Source organism: Nycticebus coucang, chromosome 4, assembly GCF_027406575.1.
Source record: "Nycticebus coucang isolate mNycCou1 chromosome 4, mNycCou1.pri, whole genome shotgun sequence".
Lineage (NCBI taxonomy): Eukaryota > Metazoa > Chordata > Mammalia > Primates > Lorisidae > Nycticebus > Nycticebus coucang.
Window position 1 is genome coordinate 66,836,489 of NC_069783.1, and position 18,721 is coordinate 66,855,209.

General features: G+C 34.5%; 1 protein-coding gene across 1 annotated transcript in view; it reads right to left on the reverse strand.

The window, feature by feature from the left end:
- PPP3R1 (protein phosphatase 3 regulatory subunit B, alpha) overlaps nucleotides 1–18,721 on the reverse strand; it is a 65,254-nt gene that overhangs the window by 4,345 nt on the left and 42,188 nt on the right. The window contains exons 3-5 of the mRNA XM_053587829.1: nucleotides 4,319–4,495; nucleotides 3,314–3,373; nucleotides 2,404–2,588 (exon numbers count right to left, since the gene is read on the reverse strand). Coding sequence (XP_053443804.1) covers nucleotides 2,404–2,588; nucleotides 3,314–3,373; nucleotides 4,319–4,495 — 422 coding nt within the window. The remainder of the gene's footprint in view (nucleotides 1–2,403; nucleotides 2,589–3,313; nucleotides 3,374–4,318; nucleotides 4,496–18,721) is intronic.

The following is an 18,721-nucleotide window of genomic DNA, read 5'->3' on the forward strand; positions in this document are numbered from 1 at the left end:
TGTGAGTGATATAGTAGGACCATTTGTTTGGGAAGATGAGATTCTCTGAAGAGGGCTGTTTCCCACCTCTTGCCGAGAAGACAGAAAGTCCAGCTGCCAGACAGGTCAGGTCCAGGAAGAAGGCTAGAGTTCTCAACATGCAAATATGCTATTTTTACTTAATTCTTCAACATACACATACCCTACTTTCTTTCTGGAGCCCTACTAATTGAGTGTTAAAGCTCACCATTACCCATCACTGCCTCACATTTACCTACAGAGCCTACAGACTCTCCCCAGTGTCTCACTAGGGTGGCAGAAGAGAAAGCTGACAAGCTGAACACAATAGGGGAGGAAATCTAGTCTTCCAATTTCTTCTTAAAACAAACCTTAGCTAACCCTCCTGTTTTTAGCTTCCGCCTTCATCCCCACTTCCAGAGTTACTCATGCCACTAACTTCTGATCCTTTCATGGATTCTCCGTTACAAACCAGGTTGCTTATCAGATTTCTAAGCTGGCAGTTTAGAATCATTCAGCTAGGTCAGATAAACATTCAGTTTTCCAAATTACCACATTTAACGCTATCTTCTCTGATATTCCTTTTGTCCTTGTGAGTGCATAACCTTTTCTTTTTAATCCATTTCATTTTACTGGAGTTTTAGGAGGAAGCAAAAATAAATACATGAGTTCGAGTCACCAACACTAATCCTGTCATTATCATTTTAAAGATTTATTTGTATATTCTAAAAATTTTTTAAAGCATATTCATAGCATGTAATCTTCTAAAATCACTTTTTCCATCTCTTTCACTAGTATAGCTTTAAGAGTCAGAATAAGAAGTAAAGAAAGCCATAAATGGGTTTGATCAGTGGAGTTAGTTTTAAACACAAAATAAATATTTTTCTCCATTCCTAGATTATGCAAGTAAAAGCAATGTATTGCAAATACTGGAAAATGAACTCAGGGTTAGCTTAGGTCTTCGGTGTAGATAAGACCATCATTTCTATAAATAAAAATGTACTTTTACTTCCTTCGACAAGGATGCATTTTTGCATTTTACATTTACTAAATGCAAGCAGTCTTCATTCATCTACATCCCTTCCATACCACTCTAGCCAAGAGTATTCCATTTATTTTGTTCCCCAAGGCTTGGGGATTTTTCTTTTCTTTCCTTCTTTTGAAAACGGGCTGCTATCTATGATGCACTACTGGCCTGCTCTCATGTCACACACAACCATGTGCTGGTCCACAGCAGTCCTTCACTGACTCCTGGCAGTGTGGAGGGGTAGAAGCAGAAGGGACAGCAAACACTTGTCGCCCTACCATGTGGACAGCCTCAGGTCTCAAATCCACTTAACTCTTCCCAAAAGACAGCCTATTCTTCATACATTACCAGAGCCCTACCTTTTGAAACAAAATGTGAATATAGCTTGCCTTTTGCTGAAAGATGATTAAAGGATAGTATTATACAGCTATACCTCAGTTCTTATCTAACACACAACTATCAAAGTCACCTGTTTTTTCCTCCTATGATTTAATTTTTTTAAAAAAATGAAAAGAAGAAGAGGAGGAAAATCTTTCCATAGAAGCATCCAATCGTGACTTAATGAAAACAATCTAAAACTTTTTCATTTTTGCCTCTGCTCTGGATGCTCCAGTATTCTCTAGTACTTCTGGCCTGCAGTTAAAAAGTCTTATAACACATCAGAAATCTACTCTTTTTGCTTTCTGAGTAGCAGAAGAGAAGAGAAGCTCCTGTTTGGAAGCCATGAGTGGCAGCAAATCCCTGGGTATCCTGAAGACAGGCAGTCAACTTGGGAAACCAAGTTGTTGCCCCATTTTCTACCTAGAGTTAGTGTTGTAGGGCATGGGCTATTGCCACCTACACAGAGCCCAGGCCCCAGAACACAAGAAGTATCCATCCATATACTTGGAGAAGGAGGAAAATAAAAAGCATGACTCACACTGCCTAGCAGGTGAGTTTAGAATAGGCAGGGAGTCTTCATTTCTATTGTCCCCATGAAGCTAATTCTCTGGTATTCCCACCTGAAATCCATGAACACGTACTTCCCACAGAATTATTTTCAAGCATGTTTATTTTTAAATGAACCTTAAGAATATAACCTAGTTGTAATTAGGGGGGTGGTGGTGTTATTAACAGTAAGTAAAAGTTACTAGTACCATTCTTGTGGTATTTGATCAGAGGATCCTGAGAATATTAATTCTTGAGAATAATAATTGTTAATTACAAACAATTACAACAAAGAACACACTTCAAAGCTTTGAATATGGAACACTTAGGTAAATCAAATAAAATACATAAAATTTTTAGGACAAAATACCTATAAGCAACTCTCTATTGAGTAGATTTTAAAACATATTATAAAACATAACTAATGAAAGAACCAGCTCTTTTATACTCACAGCACAGAATTCTTCAAAGGATATTCTTCCATCGCCATCCTTATCTGCATTTATTATGGTTTTGTCTACAATTTGCTGTAACTGTGTATCTTTCAGATTGTTCCCCACCATCATCTTCAACACCTGGAAGAGTTCCCCATTGGAAATATAGCCATCTTTATCCATGTCATAGATACGAAAAGCAACTAAAAAAAGAGAAAGAAAAATCAACAGGAATGACAAGGCAACAATCAAAGTAACATGTTCAATGAGCATATAGAGTCAAGACTAGGGCAATCAGTGTGACCTAGGGCTAAGTTATTTAACTTTGCTAAGCTTCAGTTTCTGCCCAGATAAAACTGAGGATTAATAACAATTCCAACCTTTTAGGGCAGTGGTTCTCAACCTTCCTAATGCCTCCTAATGCCGCAACCCTTTAATACAGTTCCCCATGTTGTGGTAATGCTCAACTATAAAATTATTTTCGTTGCTACTTCATAATTGTAATTTTGCTACTGTTATGAATTGTAATGTAAATATCTGATATGCAGGATGGATATTCATTGTTACAAAGGGGTCATGACCCACAGGTTGATAACCACTGTTTTAGGGTCTTTAGAACATTTCTTCTCACTTCCATCATAAAATCTTTTAGCCACATTATATACGTAGTTTATATGGCTGTGTTCAGTAGGAAATTCTGCTTTCCTTCTATCAAACTAAAAAGGCAACAATGACACATTATTCAAATATACTAGCTGCAAGTGTCCTTAAAGGATTTTTCACCAGAATATAAAATTTCTGTTATGTCTAAGAAAAACAGTCTGGAATAAAAGACATCCTTAAAAATATTTAAAAAGAATTGTATAATGCAGTAAGTAATAGTAGTGATGTAAGAAGAAAAAGGAAGCCAGTGAAGAAAAATACTTACACCTTAACTTCTGCTCCTTATCTCCTTTGACACTGAACTGAGAGACTCCCTCAATAAATTCTGGGTAAGAAGAGTTAAAAACGTTGACAAATCAGAACTTTTAATTTTTTACATAGAAAAATGTTTACCTTACATACCCACAAAAGGATATTTCCTTGCCGCAAAACAAAATTACTAGCAGTGTTTAAAAGGAAAAATGCCAAATTTAAAATCTCAACTAATGAGGTTCCATATATGTTTTTTTCTTATCTAAACTTGGAGTTCTCTAAGATCAGTCAATTGAGCAAATATCTGTTAAGTATCACAAAGCACAACACTCAAAAACATATGCTTTAATCGATGTAACTCTTTCATCTTGGAATATGACTATGAAAAGGGACTTTAAAAAATACTATAAATTGTTTTGCAACAAAGATAATTTTAGATTTCTGTTTCAAAACTCATCACTTAAACACAGTTAGAAGTTTTATGACAAATGATTATTTTCTTCATTGCCTCATAAGTACTAAATAATCAGTTTTAGATTCCTTCACTTATAATTCAGTTATCCAACTAAAATAGCATCTGTTGACAATTTCCCTAGAAAAATATTTACTTCTAAGCATAGAATCAAATATAAAATAATGTATCACATTAATATTAGCAAAAAGCACTACTGTCTTTATAAAATCTAAAATAATCCTGTTCTATCTATGATAAAGCACTCACATCCTAGAGTTGCTTTCTTACTGCTAACTAGTACAGGCTTCATTTTGTACTAAGTATACTCTACACTATACTATACCATAATGTAGCGTCTCATACTGTATAAACTGCCTTAGAATGAGATGAGTTTTCTAAAATAAAAATATTTAATCATATCAGATTTTGAGGTTTCAACATAAGATCACCAAGAATACAGACATTTCAGAAAAACTAAAATTTTCAGACGTTTTTATGCTAAGAGCTATACAACTACACATAGATTAACTTTTTGTGATTAAAAAAATAAAACTACTTTCTTACCTTTGAAATCTACTTCTCCATTCCCATCTGTGTCGAATATATCTATTACTCGCTGTACTAAAGGATTCTGTTGTAACTCAGGCAGAGACATGAACTCTTCCACGCTCAAAGAACCAGAATTGTCCAAATCAAGCTTCTTAAATCTTTTCCCTAACCTTTTAATTTCATCTGCATCAACTAGAAGCAAACAAAAAAGTAGCAAGATTTTTAAAAATTATTTTATGATAATTTTAGGAAAAAATCCAGCAGTTATCTGATAGTTTAATTTCCAATTAAACTAAAACTCTTTAATTCCATTTAAGCTTTGATTAAAAGTGTTATATATACTGTTGACTAATTTCTAACAGGGAAAATATATCGTAAATATTTTTATTTGTTTACCTTTCTTTTTGTGTGCACCTGCCATTATGTAGCCAATTGCACGCTGAGTCCCAAGATAATTCTAAGACTGACAAATGCTAAGCTGATCAAACAGGTCACTCAAGTTATTCCAGGACTGACAATGTTAAGCTGGATCATGGAGGTTCTACAGACATTAACCTCTGTTCTGTACACCAAAGTGCTTTTATTTTCATTTTACTTTTTAAATTTTAATTTACTTTATTCATGGCTCAAAACCAAAGGGTATTCAAAATTCAGTTTCACTCCCAGCCCAGCCCAAGACATCCAATACCTGCCACTTTCTTGAATTCTTCCGGAGATACTCTTCGCAAAACAAAACCAGAAACGCTAATAAAATTCCTTTTTTTTTTTTTTTAAGAGACAGAGTCTCACTTTAATACCCTCAGTAGAGTGCCCTGGCGTCACAGCAACCTCCAACTCCTGGGCGTAGGCAATTCTCTTGTCTCAGCCTCCCAAGTAGCTGGGACTACAGGTGCCCACCATAATGCCCGGCTATTTTTTGTTGCAGTTTGGCTGAGGCCAGGTTGGAACCCACCACCCTCGGTATATGGGGCTGCCACCTTACCCATTGAGCCACAGGCACCACTCAGAAAAGCTAATAAAATTCATATTTTAACTTTAAAAGAGAAAAAAAATTAAGAAATGTCTGTATTAGTTTGTTAAGTACTCTATAAAAAGAAGCATCATCTTTTATCATCTGAATTCTTTAAAAACGTTCAAATCATTTTCTCCTAAATTACAACATTTTCATTTTTAAAAAATATCAGACTAATTGACATAATTTTGATTGTGGCTTAACAAAAATCTTATAAATAAATATATTTAAAAAATTAAATGCAACCATCAACTTAAAAAAAATTAAGGCAGATTTTATACTGCACATGAATATTAGTGACAGGAGTACAAAACTGCTGTTTTGGCAGCTTAAATACATGGTATCCTCATTGTAAGAACTAAAAAATTTATTTATTTTTTACAGAATCATCATCTGCTCTTATAATGTACAAATTTTTAAAATATAAAAACCTTATATTAAAATGTAATGGAACTACAATCAACTGTACCATTAAAGTAAAAACTAACTGCAAGATGGTGCTCTAATGTCAGTTAGTACACATGTAACTGAGAGAGGAGAGTGATGTCTGGACAGCATAGACACTTCACTGGTTCACAGGGATTTTCCCCAGTACGTTATAAAGGGATCACGGGCAAGTTTCTTAAGAAAGTCTTAATACTTGTATATGAAGATCTCAAAAAAAGTGGTGAAAACAATAATTGCTTTCCTTTAGAGAAAATAGGAGCAAGTTTACTGGCTTCAAGAACCTTGAGACTTTCCAACATTATGTGAAAGGGGAAATTGTGAAAACTAAAGGTGTAGATGAAGAAGCTGTAAAGATAATTTCTTGTTTTAACCCTCCCTCTAACTCCCAAAAAACTATTAATAAAGGTGGCCAAACACTGGTTCATTCTTAGCCTCTACCAAAGCAAGTAACTTTAAGAACCTCAAAACAGGAAAAACAAGCCCCAATTTCAAGCTCATAAGTGATGGGCTAAGGCATTAATACAAATGTCAGAGTTAATCTTTACTTGTGTTTTTAAGATCATTATTATTTATGTCAATACAAAGCTACATAATTTGAGTGTTCTACCTTACCCATATTTTCCCCAGGTAAGTGATTCTGCAGCATGTGAAGTTTCTCAGGAGCACATATACTGCATTATATCAGAAATGCTTTTGGATTGGTTTAATGAAAAACTGTTCTTTAATACTGCTGCAAACAGCAAAATACTCACACAGTCATGCACTGCTTTGTATCAGGAACAGGTCCTGAGAAAAGTGCTGTTTGGCTACTCCACCACTGTGTGAACATCAGGGAGTGTACTTACATACCTAGATAGCATGGCCTGCTACATACCCAGGCTAAATGTTCTCAGTGAGTATTCATTATACATGTTTCAGATTTAAAACTTAATGATTAAATCGGGTGGCGCCTGTGGCTCAAGGAGTAGGGCACCGGTCCCATATGCCAGAAGTGGCGGGTTCAAACCCAGCCCCGGCCAAAAACACACAAAAAAAATTAAAAAAAAAAACTTAATGATTAAAACTCCATCAATATTTAAAGTAAAACTCGATACTTATCTAATCATACATCAATAAACCAGTTTCTCAAAGTACACAGATTTTGTTGAAAGCTATCCTCTCCATGCTTGCCTAATTTTACACATATACCAAGGACTAGTTAACCATTTCCTTCTTGTAATTTTTAGTTTTGTTTTAGTTTACACCACAGACCAGAAAATGTTACGGGGAAAATGAATCACAAAGGTGTATTAAAAGTGGACTATGAAAAGACAGACTTTCATTAATGGAAAGAAGAAGAAATGTAATACCATCATATTTATGGAAACTATTTATTAGACTCAATTTATTGAAGCTGACGCATGTAAAATAGCTCAGAAAGTTATCTATTAAGAAACTGAAATTGGGCGGCGCCTGTGGCTCAGTCGGTAAGGCGCCGGCCCCATATACCGAGGGTTGTGGGTTCAAATCTGGCCCCGGCCAAACTGCAACCAAAAAATAGCTGGGCGTTGTGGCGGGCACCTGTAGTCCCAGCTACTCGGGAGGCTGAGGCAAGAGAATCGCTTAAGCCCAGGAGTTGGAGGTTGCTGTGAGCTGTGTGAGGCCACGGCACTCTACCGAGGGCCATAAAGTGAGACTCTGTCTCTACAAAAAAAAAAAAAAAAAAAGACTGGAAAAAAAACTGAAACTGAAGAGCACTTGAAAGATTATGCTTCTGTAACTTGGAATAACCCTCTAATCTGGAAGACAGCATTCCAATCTTGATGAATGAATAAGGAATATCACACTTAGAGAATATAGAGAAATTGTCAAATAAACATGTTTGGTTCAATCTCTCTTTCTTTACAGTGTTGATAGTAATCTTTCTAAAAGTCAAATTCAGTCAAATTGCTAGCTCCTGTGCTTTAAATTTTCTATTGAGTTCCAATGTAAACAGGATAAAAAGTCTAAAGCTACTGATATTTAATATCAATACAAATTTCTTTCTTATCTCTTCCCCCATTTCCTTTTCTTTAACTACAATGCTCTTGGTATAATTCTGTTACAGTAGAAATTTTAAAATCTCCACATTTCCCTATAAACCTTCTGCTGGAATGTTCCTGTCTAATGTTCCTCTCCATTTATGAGACCCCTATGGATTTTCTCTGATTAAAGAAAGGGGTTGTTATAAAAAATACATTGTATACTTGTATTATTACCTCACTTCTGGCAAAAGCCCTTAAAGCAATATTTAAAGTCTATTTATTTTGCTTTATATAGCTTATGAAGTGTCATGAAGTAGCTGATAATCTTTCCATTCAGCACCATTCCCATATACCTCATGCAGCGAAACTGACCTTGAGCTCTTTAAGAAGTGCAGGGTGTAAAGAGACATTTTTCTCCAACCATCCATTATTTCCTCCTTTCCTCCACTCCCTTCCTTTCAGTGAAAATTACAACAATGAGTAAGACACAGACTAACTTGGTATTTACTGTCTAGTTGAGGCTAGCTGGGTAACTAGAAGAATTCATATTTAAATATCTGAATAGTTAAAAGTGGCTAGTTTGAAAAGTAATGGAATGAATGATTTTTAAAGGCAAGATCCGAGAAAGCTAGCTTTCAAAAACAAATTGTAAAAAAATAGTTCTTTAGGTCTCAAACAAAGTGACATATTTGGTTGTTAGTTACCACAGAAGCAGGTATTGAAATAATTCCACTTGGATGTGTTGTAAGAAATTAAAGTAAAAACAGGGTTTTAATTCTTGAAATATTAGTACATAGCGATCTTCTACAATCACTGGTAGGCACAAATCTCTAAGTCAAATTTGTCTTGTCAGCACTATTTAATTTGAGTATATTCACAGATGATCTACACTTAGCACCAGTTAAATAAATATGGAAGAACAAATTCCAACTGTTGGTGCCACCTTTCATTAAAAAAATTTTTTTCCTACTGCTTAGGATCATACTCCCTTAAAACAGATGGACAAGGAAAAGCAAACAAACCTCACCCTCTTGACTCATTTTGTGACTCAGAGATACCCTTTTTCACATGTTTTGCCAAAATGAAACTCATGTTATTTTTCCACTTTTTGGAAGGCTATCTTTGGGAAAACAACCTTTTTTAATAGCTGAAATTGCCCACATATTAAATTATATTGGACAAGATATTATAATAAAGAATCCTAAAATCATATATACTGCTACCTAAAATTTAAGCAAGGCAGCAAACATTTAGTTCTTTTGAGTTTATAAAATATAAAAGTAGTTAATAAGGAATCGCCAGAATGCTTACAAAGAAAATACCAATTAAATCGCTGAGACCTTACCTGGACCAATGTACTGAGTATTCTCAAGGATTAATGTGAAATTTGGATGGTAACTCACTTTAACAAGTGATTTCAAGAATCTTATTAATCATATAAAATGATTAATACTTTTCTTTTAGAGACCTCAGGTTGCTACAGTAAATCTTCATATTTGCAACTGACATATTAATACCAGCAATATAATACTAATAGAATGTTACATATTCATTTACCACTTTTCATACGAAGAATCATAACTCATTTCCCTTTATTATGATTATCGACTTTTCTTCATTTAAAAAAAAGGAATATAAAGAGATTCCAAAATAGTGACAGAGACACCACGGTCTCTAGCTCTTAAAGCACTGTTACTAAGACAGTCACAACAAGCTGCAATTCAATTCTTAGGACTACAAGTACAAACAACTTGAAGTCTAAATTCTCAAAATGAAAAGAAATACTCAAAATGGTAGAAAATAAACTTTCTGGTCAGCGCTTGTGGCTCAGGGAGTAGGGCGCCAGTCCCATATACAGAGGATGGCGGATTCAAACCCGTCCCTGGCCAAAACTGCAACCAAAAAAAAAATAATAATAACAACTTCCTTCAAATTTTAGTCAATTTCCAATAACTACATAGTAGAAAACAGCAACAAGACAATTTTTTCTTCAGGAAATTCTTTTATAAATAATTTATTACCTATTAATAGACCAATTAATGATTTAACAACAAAAAAAGATAAAGTAATTCTTTTTAAATTCTCCTGTAATATGTCCTGAGTCTCTTGCAAATTTGTGACAGCTCTTAATTCTTTCCTTCTCTTTCATGACCTTGAAATTTTTGATTCAATATTTTATAACATGTAGCTCAGTTTCAACTAACGGTTTTCTCAAGATCATAAAGAATTTAGGCATTTGGGGTAACAATATCACAGAAATTATGTTGTCTTCTGGTACCCTGTATCAAGGAGTTTGTGACATCAGTGTGTCTTTGTAGTAGTGATGTTAACTTTGATCACTTGGGCAAGGTGGTGTCTGCCAGATTTCTACACTATAAAACTACTATCCTTTCACTTGTAGTTAAAAAATATCCTGGGGGAAAACTTTTAAACTATACAAATATTCTATTTCCCCTCAAACTCTAACCTAATGTTAGCATCCATCAGTGGGTCTTGTCTGCAATATCAGCATGGAATTGTGGATATTTACTTTATCTGTAAGTTAAAAATATCATTATTACCATGGTTTGTTTGGGGTTTTTTTACTTCTTGAGATAGTTTCTTGCTCTGCTACCCTGGCTGAGTACAGTGTTGTGATTAAACCTCACTGCAGCTTGGAACTCCAGGGCTCAAGAGATCTTCCTGACTCAACCTCTTGGGTAGCTACAACTACAGGCATATATCACCATGCCCAGCTATATACATATATATATATATGTATGTATACGTATACATATATGTATAAAAAAATTTTGGTTTTTTGTAGAGACAGGGTCTTGCTATGTTGCTCAGGCTGGTCTTGAACTCTTAGGATTATGCAATTCTCCTGCCTGAGCCTCTCAAAATGCTGGGATTACAGGCATAAGCCACCATACCTGGCCTCTAATATTATCATTATTTAGTCGGTCAAATTACTCCAGCTTTGGTCTTCAGGTACTAACTATTGTGTGTCCTTTTAGCAATTTTCTTCCAGTACATCCTTAATTTATGGCACCGTAAGGTGTTCAAATCTTATCTTAACTCTACATAATATTTCTAAGATATTCTCCAATACCTTTTGCATAGTGAGAAGAAATTTAGAACTATACTATGGAATAAGAACTAAAGTAGAATCTCTGTAAGTTGACCACCTGAGGAACTGTAACAAACTGGTCAACATATGGAACTGGTCAACATAAGGAACTAGGCCTACTGTAGTGATACTTACATGTGGTGCATGTCCTGGCTATGCAAATTAGGTCGACTTAAGTACAAATGGATATAGGGAGGTGGTCAACTACTGAGGTTCTACTGTATTAGGAAATACTATTATAAATTGGGATCTCAGAATTCCTACCTCACAAGTATTTTGAAAAGAGCCATAAGATATCACAGAATTGGCTGGGTGCCTATAGCTCAGTGGTTAGGGCACCAGCCACATACATCAGGGTTGGCGGGCTTGAACCCAGCTAAGGCCGGCTAAAAACAACAATGACAACTACAGCAAAAAAATAGTAGGCATTGTGGCAGGTATCTGTAGTCCCAGCTACTTTGGAGGCTGAGGCAAAAAGAATTGTTTACACCCAAGAGTTTGAGGTTGCTGTGAGCTATGACGGCATAGTATTCTTCTGAGGGGGACATAGTAAGATTCTGTCTCAAAAATATATACGTATCACAGAATTATCCATCGAGAAGCCTGTATTGAATAACTTTTGTAAAGTCCATAAGAATAAAAAGTAATAGTATTATCAAGAAAAACTGAGAAGGTTTTCAACACAAAAGCTAATTCAAAAGTTTTAAAGCCATTTGTAAAAGTCATCTCCTGTAAAGGTAATGGCTATACTTGCAGGTTATCCCAAATGAGAACTAATATCCACCAGGGGGCGCAGTAGATAATTTGCAAGCAGCTCCAAAAAACCTCAAATTGACTTTGTATATAGACAAGCAGTTTAAATTCATAATCTGCACAGACTAGTTTACCAAATGAACAGATCAAAGATGACACCCTACCAAAATCATAAAATAACTGAAACAGTGTATTATGAAATAAATACACTACTGGAACAAAGTCACATATTTGTGCTATATCATTTCTCAAAGATAAAAAACTTTCATCCATATAAAAGACCTAGATTTTAGAAATAAATCATACTTTATTTTTTTGAGACAAAAGTCTCACTCTGTTGCCCAGGCTAGAGTGCCACAGTGTCAGTTTAGCTCACAGCAACCTCAAACTCCTGGGTTCAAGTAATTCTCCTGCCTCAGCCTCCCAAGTAGGTAGGACTACAAGCTCCCACCACAAAACCCAGATAATTTTTCTACTTTTAGTAGAGATGGGGTCTCACTTTTGCTTTAGCTGTTCTAGAACTCCTACGCTCAAGGGATCATCCTGCTTCAGCCTCCCAAAGTGCTAGGTAGGATTACAGGTACGTGTCACCATATCGAGCCTCTTTGTGTGTGCATGTATATGTACATGCATACATGTGTGTGTGTGTGTGTGTGTGTGTGTGTATATATATATATATTTTTTTTTTTTTTAAATTGCCCAGGCTGAAGTGTGGCAACACAATTGCAGCTCTTCACAGCCTCAAATTCCTGGGCTCAAATGACCCTCCCACGTCAGCTTCCCAAGTAGCTAGGACTACAAGTGAGCTCCCCTACACCCTAATTTTAGAATGTAAGAGGTAATGTGTGCTTTGGTGTTTCTAGATTGCAATTCTTACATAGCATACTTTTAAAATTATCAAGCAATTGTCAAATATGCAGAAGTTAGACTTAACCAACAAAACAGTTGTCAAATTGTAATAAAAATGCTAAACAAAAATGCAAGAGAAATAACTAACATTCAATCCATTAAGTACATAATTATACAGGTTTTGACAAATATATACACCTGTGAGCATTACTACAATCAAGAAACAAGAACATTACATCACCCACAAATGTTCCCTTGGTTCCCCCTGCAATCACCCTCCTCTCACCATCCCAGACAACTACTGTTCTTTCTGTAACTAAATTCTACCTAGAATTTCACATATATGGAATCATATAGTATGTACTCCTATATCTATCTTCTTTTACTACGCTTTGACATTAATCCATGTTGTTGTTCAATAGTTTGTCCCTTTTTATTGTATAGTGGTACAGTCCGCTGTATGAATATACCACAATTTGTTTATGCATTCAACTGCTGATAGACATTCCTGATGTTTCCAGTTTGGGCTATTATGAATAAAGCTACTATTAAGTATTAATGTGTAAGTCTTTCTGTAAACAAATGTTTTCCTGGAATTGCTGAGTCACAGGGCAAGCTTATGTTTAACTTTCAGTAATTGTTGTTTTCCAAAGTAGTGTACCATTTTACGCTCCCAACAGCAATGTATGGGAATTCTAGTAACTCCACAACAGCCTTACCAGCAAGTGGTATTGTCAGTTTTTTCATTTATCTTTATTAGTGATGTGACTGTTGAAATCTTTTGTGCTTTTTAAAACTGAATTATCTAAAAGATTCGTGAAATTTTCTCTCTCTATACACACAGACACACACTGATAAAAGTCCTTTGTTAGGTATTACCTGACATTTTTTCTGTCTCTAAGCTGCCATCTCATACGTATCTTTTAAAATCTAAGTTTTTCTGTTTATGATTCCTCTTTTGTGTGTAGTAAAACTCATTGTCCATCCCAGGTCATGCAGATTTTCTCCCATGTTTTCTTCTAGAAGTTCCAGAGTTTTTACTGTCATGTTAAATCTATTACCCAAGTTTTTTTTTTTTGGTAGTTTAAGTAGGAATAGAAGTAAATTTTTGTTTCAAAAGAAAGAAAAAGACTCCCCTTATGATGACACCTTTGTCAAAAACCAATCAAATTTTATATCTATATATAGATATAGGAATCTGGACCCACTACTCTGTTCCTTAGTTTTGTCTTACCTACACCAGCACCACCCTCCTTTGTTTTAGGGTAAATCTTCAAATCAGGGAACACTGTCCTTTTACTTTGTTCTTCTTTTTTAAAAACTCTTCTGACTTTTGTAAGCCCTGTGCATTTCCATGTGGAATTCATAATCAGTTTGGTAATTTTTTAGAACACTTTTGATGAGAATTTGATTGGGACTGTCTTGAAGCTGTTGATCAATCCAAGTAAAATGAGTATCTTAATAACAAATCTTCCAAACTATAAATGTCTCCATTTATTCAGTAATATTTGGTTATTCAATGAATACATTTTTTATATATTTGGTCACACTTATACCTCAGTAATTTAGGTTTCTGTCCTATTAAGAATGACTAGTGTTTGCCAATTTCACTGTTCAATCGTTCTTTGCTATTACAAGGAAATTACATTGATTTCTGTACATTGTCCTTATATCCTACAATCTTGCTGAATTCACTTACTAGTTATAGTAATTTAGGATTTGCTGTATACCGTAGAACCTCCTTAATTAACTCCCTACACTAACTACCTGCTTAAGTTGACCTAACTTTCCACAGACCAAACACGCACCACATGTACGTATCCATACAGTAGGCCTAGTTCCTTACGTTGACCACCTCCCTGTGTTGAACAGTTTGTAGTGGTCCCTTGAGTAGTCAACTTACAGAAGTTCTACTGTGTATGTGTTTTTGTACGTATATTTAATACAACATATTATATATATCATCAGAGAATGAAGACAATTTTAATCTTGCATTTCCAATCTTAATAGTTTTCTTGACTTACTGTAGTGACTAGGACTTGTAATACAATGTAGAAAAGGAGTGGCCAGAGTGAAAAATCTTGCTTTCTTCCTAGTCTTAGGTGGAAACTATTCAGTTTTTCACAACTGGATATGATATAAGCTGTAGGTTTTTGAGCAAGTGCCTATTTATTAGGTTGAGAAAGATTTCTTCTGTTTCCAATTTGATAATAGTATTTATCAAGACTGAGTATCAAATTTTGGCAAATACTTTGCTATACTGAGAAGATTTTTTTCTCTTTTATCAACATAGTGAATTACATTATGTTAAATCATAATGTATGTTAAAATCCAATTCTTGGTTTTAAAAAACCCTTGGTCTTGTATTATCTTGATACACACTGCTGAATCTGACTTGAAAATGTTTAATGCACATATGTTTATGTAGATTTTGATCTATATGGAATATTGGTTTTCTTAGGTCTTGGGTATTGCTATCAAGGTAATGGTAACTTCTATTTTCTAGAAGAATCTAGATAAGATTGGATTTTTTTTTTTTGGCTGGGGCTGGGTTTGAACCCGCCACCTCCAGCATATGGGGCCAGTGCCTTACTCCTTTGAGCCACAGGCGCTGCCCTGGATTTTTTTTTTTTTTCATTAAATGCTTGATAGAATTTACCATTAAAGTCACTTGGCCCTGGAGTTTTCTTTGTGGAAAGAAAGCAATAACAGAAAGAATAATTCAAGACTGTATCTATATCTAATATACAAGACTATATCTATCTCTAAGTTTTTACCCACTATTTCACTGATTATTTCCCCTCCTATTTTATTTAATACATCTCCTGAATCAGACAAATCCATTGGAAACAAGGTTAAAAAGAAAAATACATCTCCTGAAATTTCCTTCAGACAGATGCTACCACTCTGTTTATTTATTCCCCAAGTCATTCTTTTTCTGCACATTTTTCCATATTTTGTTCTAATATTCTAAGCAAGATTGAGGAATTCATATTTTTACTAGATGGGTGCTAAGATTTTTAACAAGCTGATGTAACTAATTTCTACATAGTGGCTAAAAAATTACTCAAAATTGCTAGATAATCAAATTACTGTATGTCATAAACCTCATTACAAAAACTATGAACTTATTAGTGCTGCCATGATACTAAAATTTGACAGTGTGGGTAACGAAAACTGAGCTAGCACTTTATTTTGCTGTTTGTCTAAAAATGCAAAATGTTTAAAATATAGTGGAGATATATACTTAAAGATAAATTTTTAGGGTTGTTTTTTTTTGCAGTTTGGCCGGGGCTGGGTTTGAACCCGCCACCCTCAGTATATGGGGCTGGCACCCTACCCACTGAGCCACAGGTGCTGCCCTAGGGATTTTTAAGAAAAAAAGGACTATGATAGCAAAACAAGGTAGCAACCCAAAGTACTTAAGCTTATGTACCATACTTAAGAAATCCTTTGTCTCTTTCTTCATTACTTAACTTTAAAGCTTCATGAAAAGTAGGCAGAATATAAATAATTTTCAGTGACTGGGTAAAATAATTAGAATTCTGGATCATTAAATTACCAAGTAAATGAGAAATGAAGGCTCAAAGATTATTTCAGAAGCATTATGATGCATTCATGAAAATACTAATTTAAAGCAAAAAAAATATACAAATCAATTTCGCAGTTAATGACAATTTTTTATAATAAATAGCATCTTAGGAATGTTTCAATAACATTTTTACCTTTTCACATTCAAACTGAATTTTTATTGATATTAACAAAGTTTCTTCTAAAGATTTCTGAGATGATGAAAAAGGTTTAGTTAGCAGGTAGAACACAACATTAAAAATTGAAATGAATTAAGCTAGTCCATATAAGAAAGCAATGCTGAAATGGAGGAAATAGAATTAACTTTGGATTATCTTTTTCTCTGATAATGGTGTTTTCAAATCAACAACAAAAAACCTCTCAATCTAAGAATATGAATTTGTAAACCTCCCTGAGAAAATCTGATTAAGAGCAGACATTAATAGCTAAGTCAATGTCTAAATTTTCAAGTCACCTGTGAATATTCAAACTATTATAGAAACAGAACTGCTAATACATGACTGTACTCAAAACCAGAGCAGGGTTCTAATGGACAAAAAAGCCTTCAAGGTTTCTATAGACAGTTCATTATGCAAAAGGAAACATTTTTTCAGAGTCTGCCAAGCTCTTCTTGGGTCACCTTTTAGCAAAAGAAAGTTAAGAAAACTTTTTAGATAAAAACACTTAACCTTTCATCAGCATTGTCTACAAAATAGGCCTGTATTTACTAATTTTATCAAAACCATTCAGAATTATACTGACTTTATAAATAAAAAATATTTGAATATGATCATCCACTCCCACCTTCAAATTCACATCTCACTCTAGTCCTCTGCTTTAACTATCTAAAGCAGTATCTTGCACAGAGTCACTTTTCCAAGTTACCATGCCAAGTTATAACTAAGGTCTCAACTTTGAGCAAATCACCAACAGAGTATATATATTTTCTAGTCCAGACAGGTTAACTAACAAAGTCACAATGGCCTAGGAATATCTTAATTCAACAAAAAACCAACAATAAACTTTGAATGACAAAAAAAACCAGAATGAATTATGTCTTAGACAAATCCAGTTTTGCCTATAATCATTCATGTGGAAAAATATAAATTATTGTCGTAGGAGTTATATATAAATAGTAAGGTGAATAAAAATACGACTCTAAAGTGTAGCTACCTAAAATCAAATTATGGCTTTTTTAGTTCACCTGCTGTGTGAGTTTAGGCCAGTTATTCAAGGTCTGTTTCTATCTTCTCATCTGCAAAATGAGGAAAGTAATAGAGCCTCTCTCATGAGGCTAATGTGAGGATTTAAAAGGTTAATACTGTATATGTAAACTGCTTAGAATAGTACCTGGCATACAGTTAAGTGCTAGACAAGTGTTGTTGTCTTATGAAAACAAATAGGGTGTTACTTATGAAAACAAATGCGGTGACTAGTTAAATACTGGGTTTTCCCAAAGGTGCAGCCTTTAAAATAATCCAACTACTTTTTTTTTTTTGGAGACAGTCTTTGTGGCCCTGGTTGAGTGCCATGGCATCATCATAACCCGCGGCGACCTCCAAACTCCTGGATTCAAGCAATCCTCTTGCCTCAGCCTCCAGAGTAGCTGGGACCACAAGTACCCAGCTAGTTTTTCTGTTTTTAGTAGAGACCAGGGTCTCACTCTTGTTCAGTTTGGTCTCAAACTCCTGAGCTCAAGCAATCCACCTGCTTCAGTCTCCCAGAGTGCAAGGATTACAGGCATGAGCCAGTGCACCTGGCCTCTCCAACTATTAATAATTGTCTATATTGCCCATCTCTGAGCTTTTACTAGCTGATTCAACAAATATTTACTCAGCATTTACTTCATGCTAGGCATTGTGCTAATATTTCCATTGTCAATATCCCAATTCTTTTATTGGTGAAAATTAGCTTAAACAATCATTTATTCTTATTGAAGCTTGCTATTTGCCTGCCATACTTAATTGTAATTAGATAATTACTTCTCCTTAATTTTATTCTTAGTTTATTTCCTTCTCCCTTTTTCCTCTTATTTAAAAAAAATTATTGAAAAAAAGCATAACTCCCACATACCCAGCATTCGGTTTCAACCAGTTAATACGAGAACTATTTTCTCTATACCTTTACGTATTAGAGCACATCCCAGATGCATGATTTCCTTGTAACTATTCAGTATTTACTATCTCTTATCCTTAAAAAAAAAAAAAAAAATCACAGTACTATTACTAGACCTAAAAATGAGTAATTCCTTGATATCAAATAAATTACTGTTCAAATTTTCCCAAAAGACATACATAATTTTACAGAATTTTTTAATCCATCAGATTTGGCAATTAGGCAATCTGGAAATAAAATGAAGAGGATCTTAATAACAGTTTCGGTGGAATAATAGCAGATGAAACCCAGATTGCAGTTGCCAAGATAATAGCAGAAATAAGGAAATAAAGATAATCGTGTAAGCTCTTCTTTTGAGAAGCTCAAAGAGAAAAACTAAAAGGTACGTACAGAATCAAAATCAAAGAGAAACTGGTTACGTTTGTAAACTGAAGAAAAGCTAAAGCTATAATAAGGAAAAAAAGAAACAAATAAGATCTTAGAGATGAGATGGGACAAGATTAAAAGCACAGAACAAAAGCTAACTCTGAACAAGGGAGGCGTAATCCAACCACTTA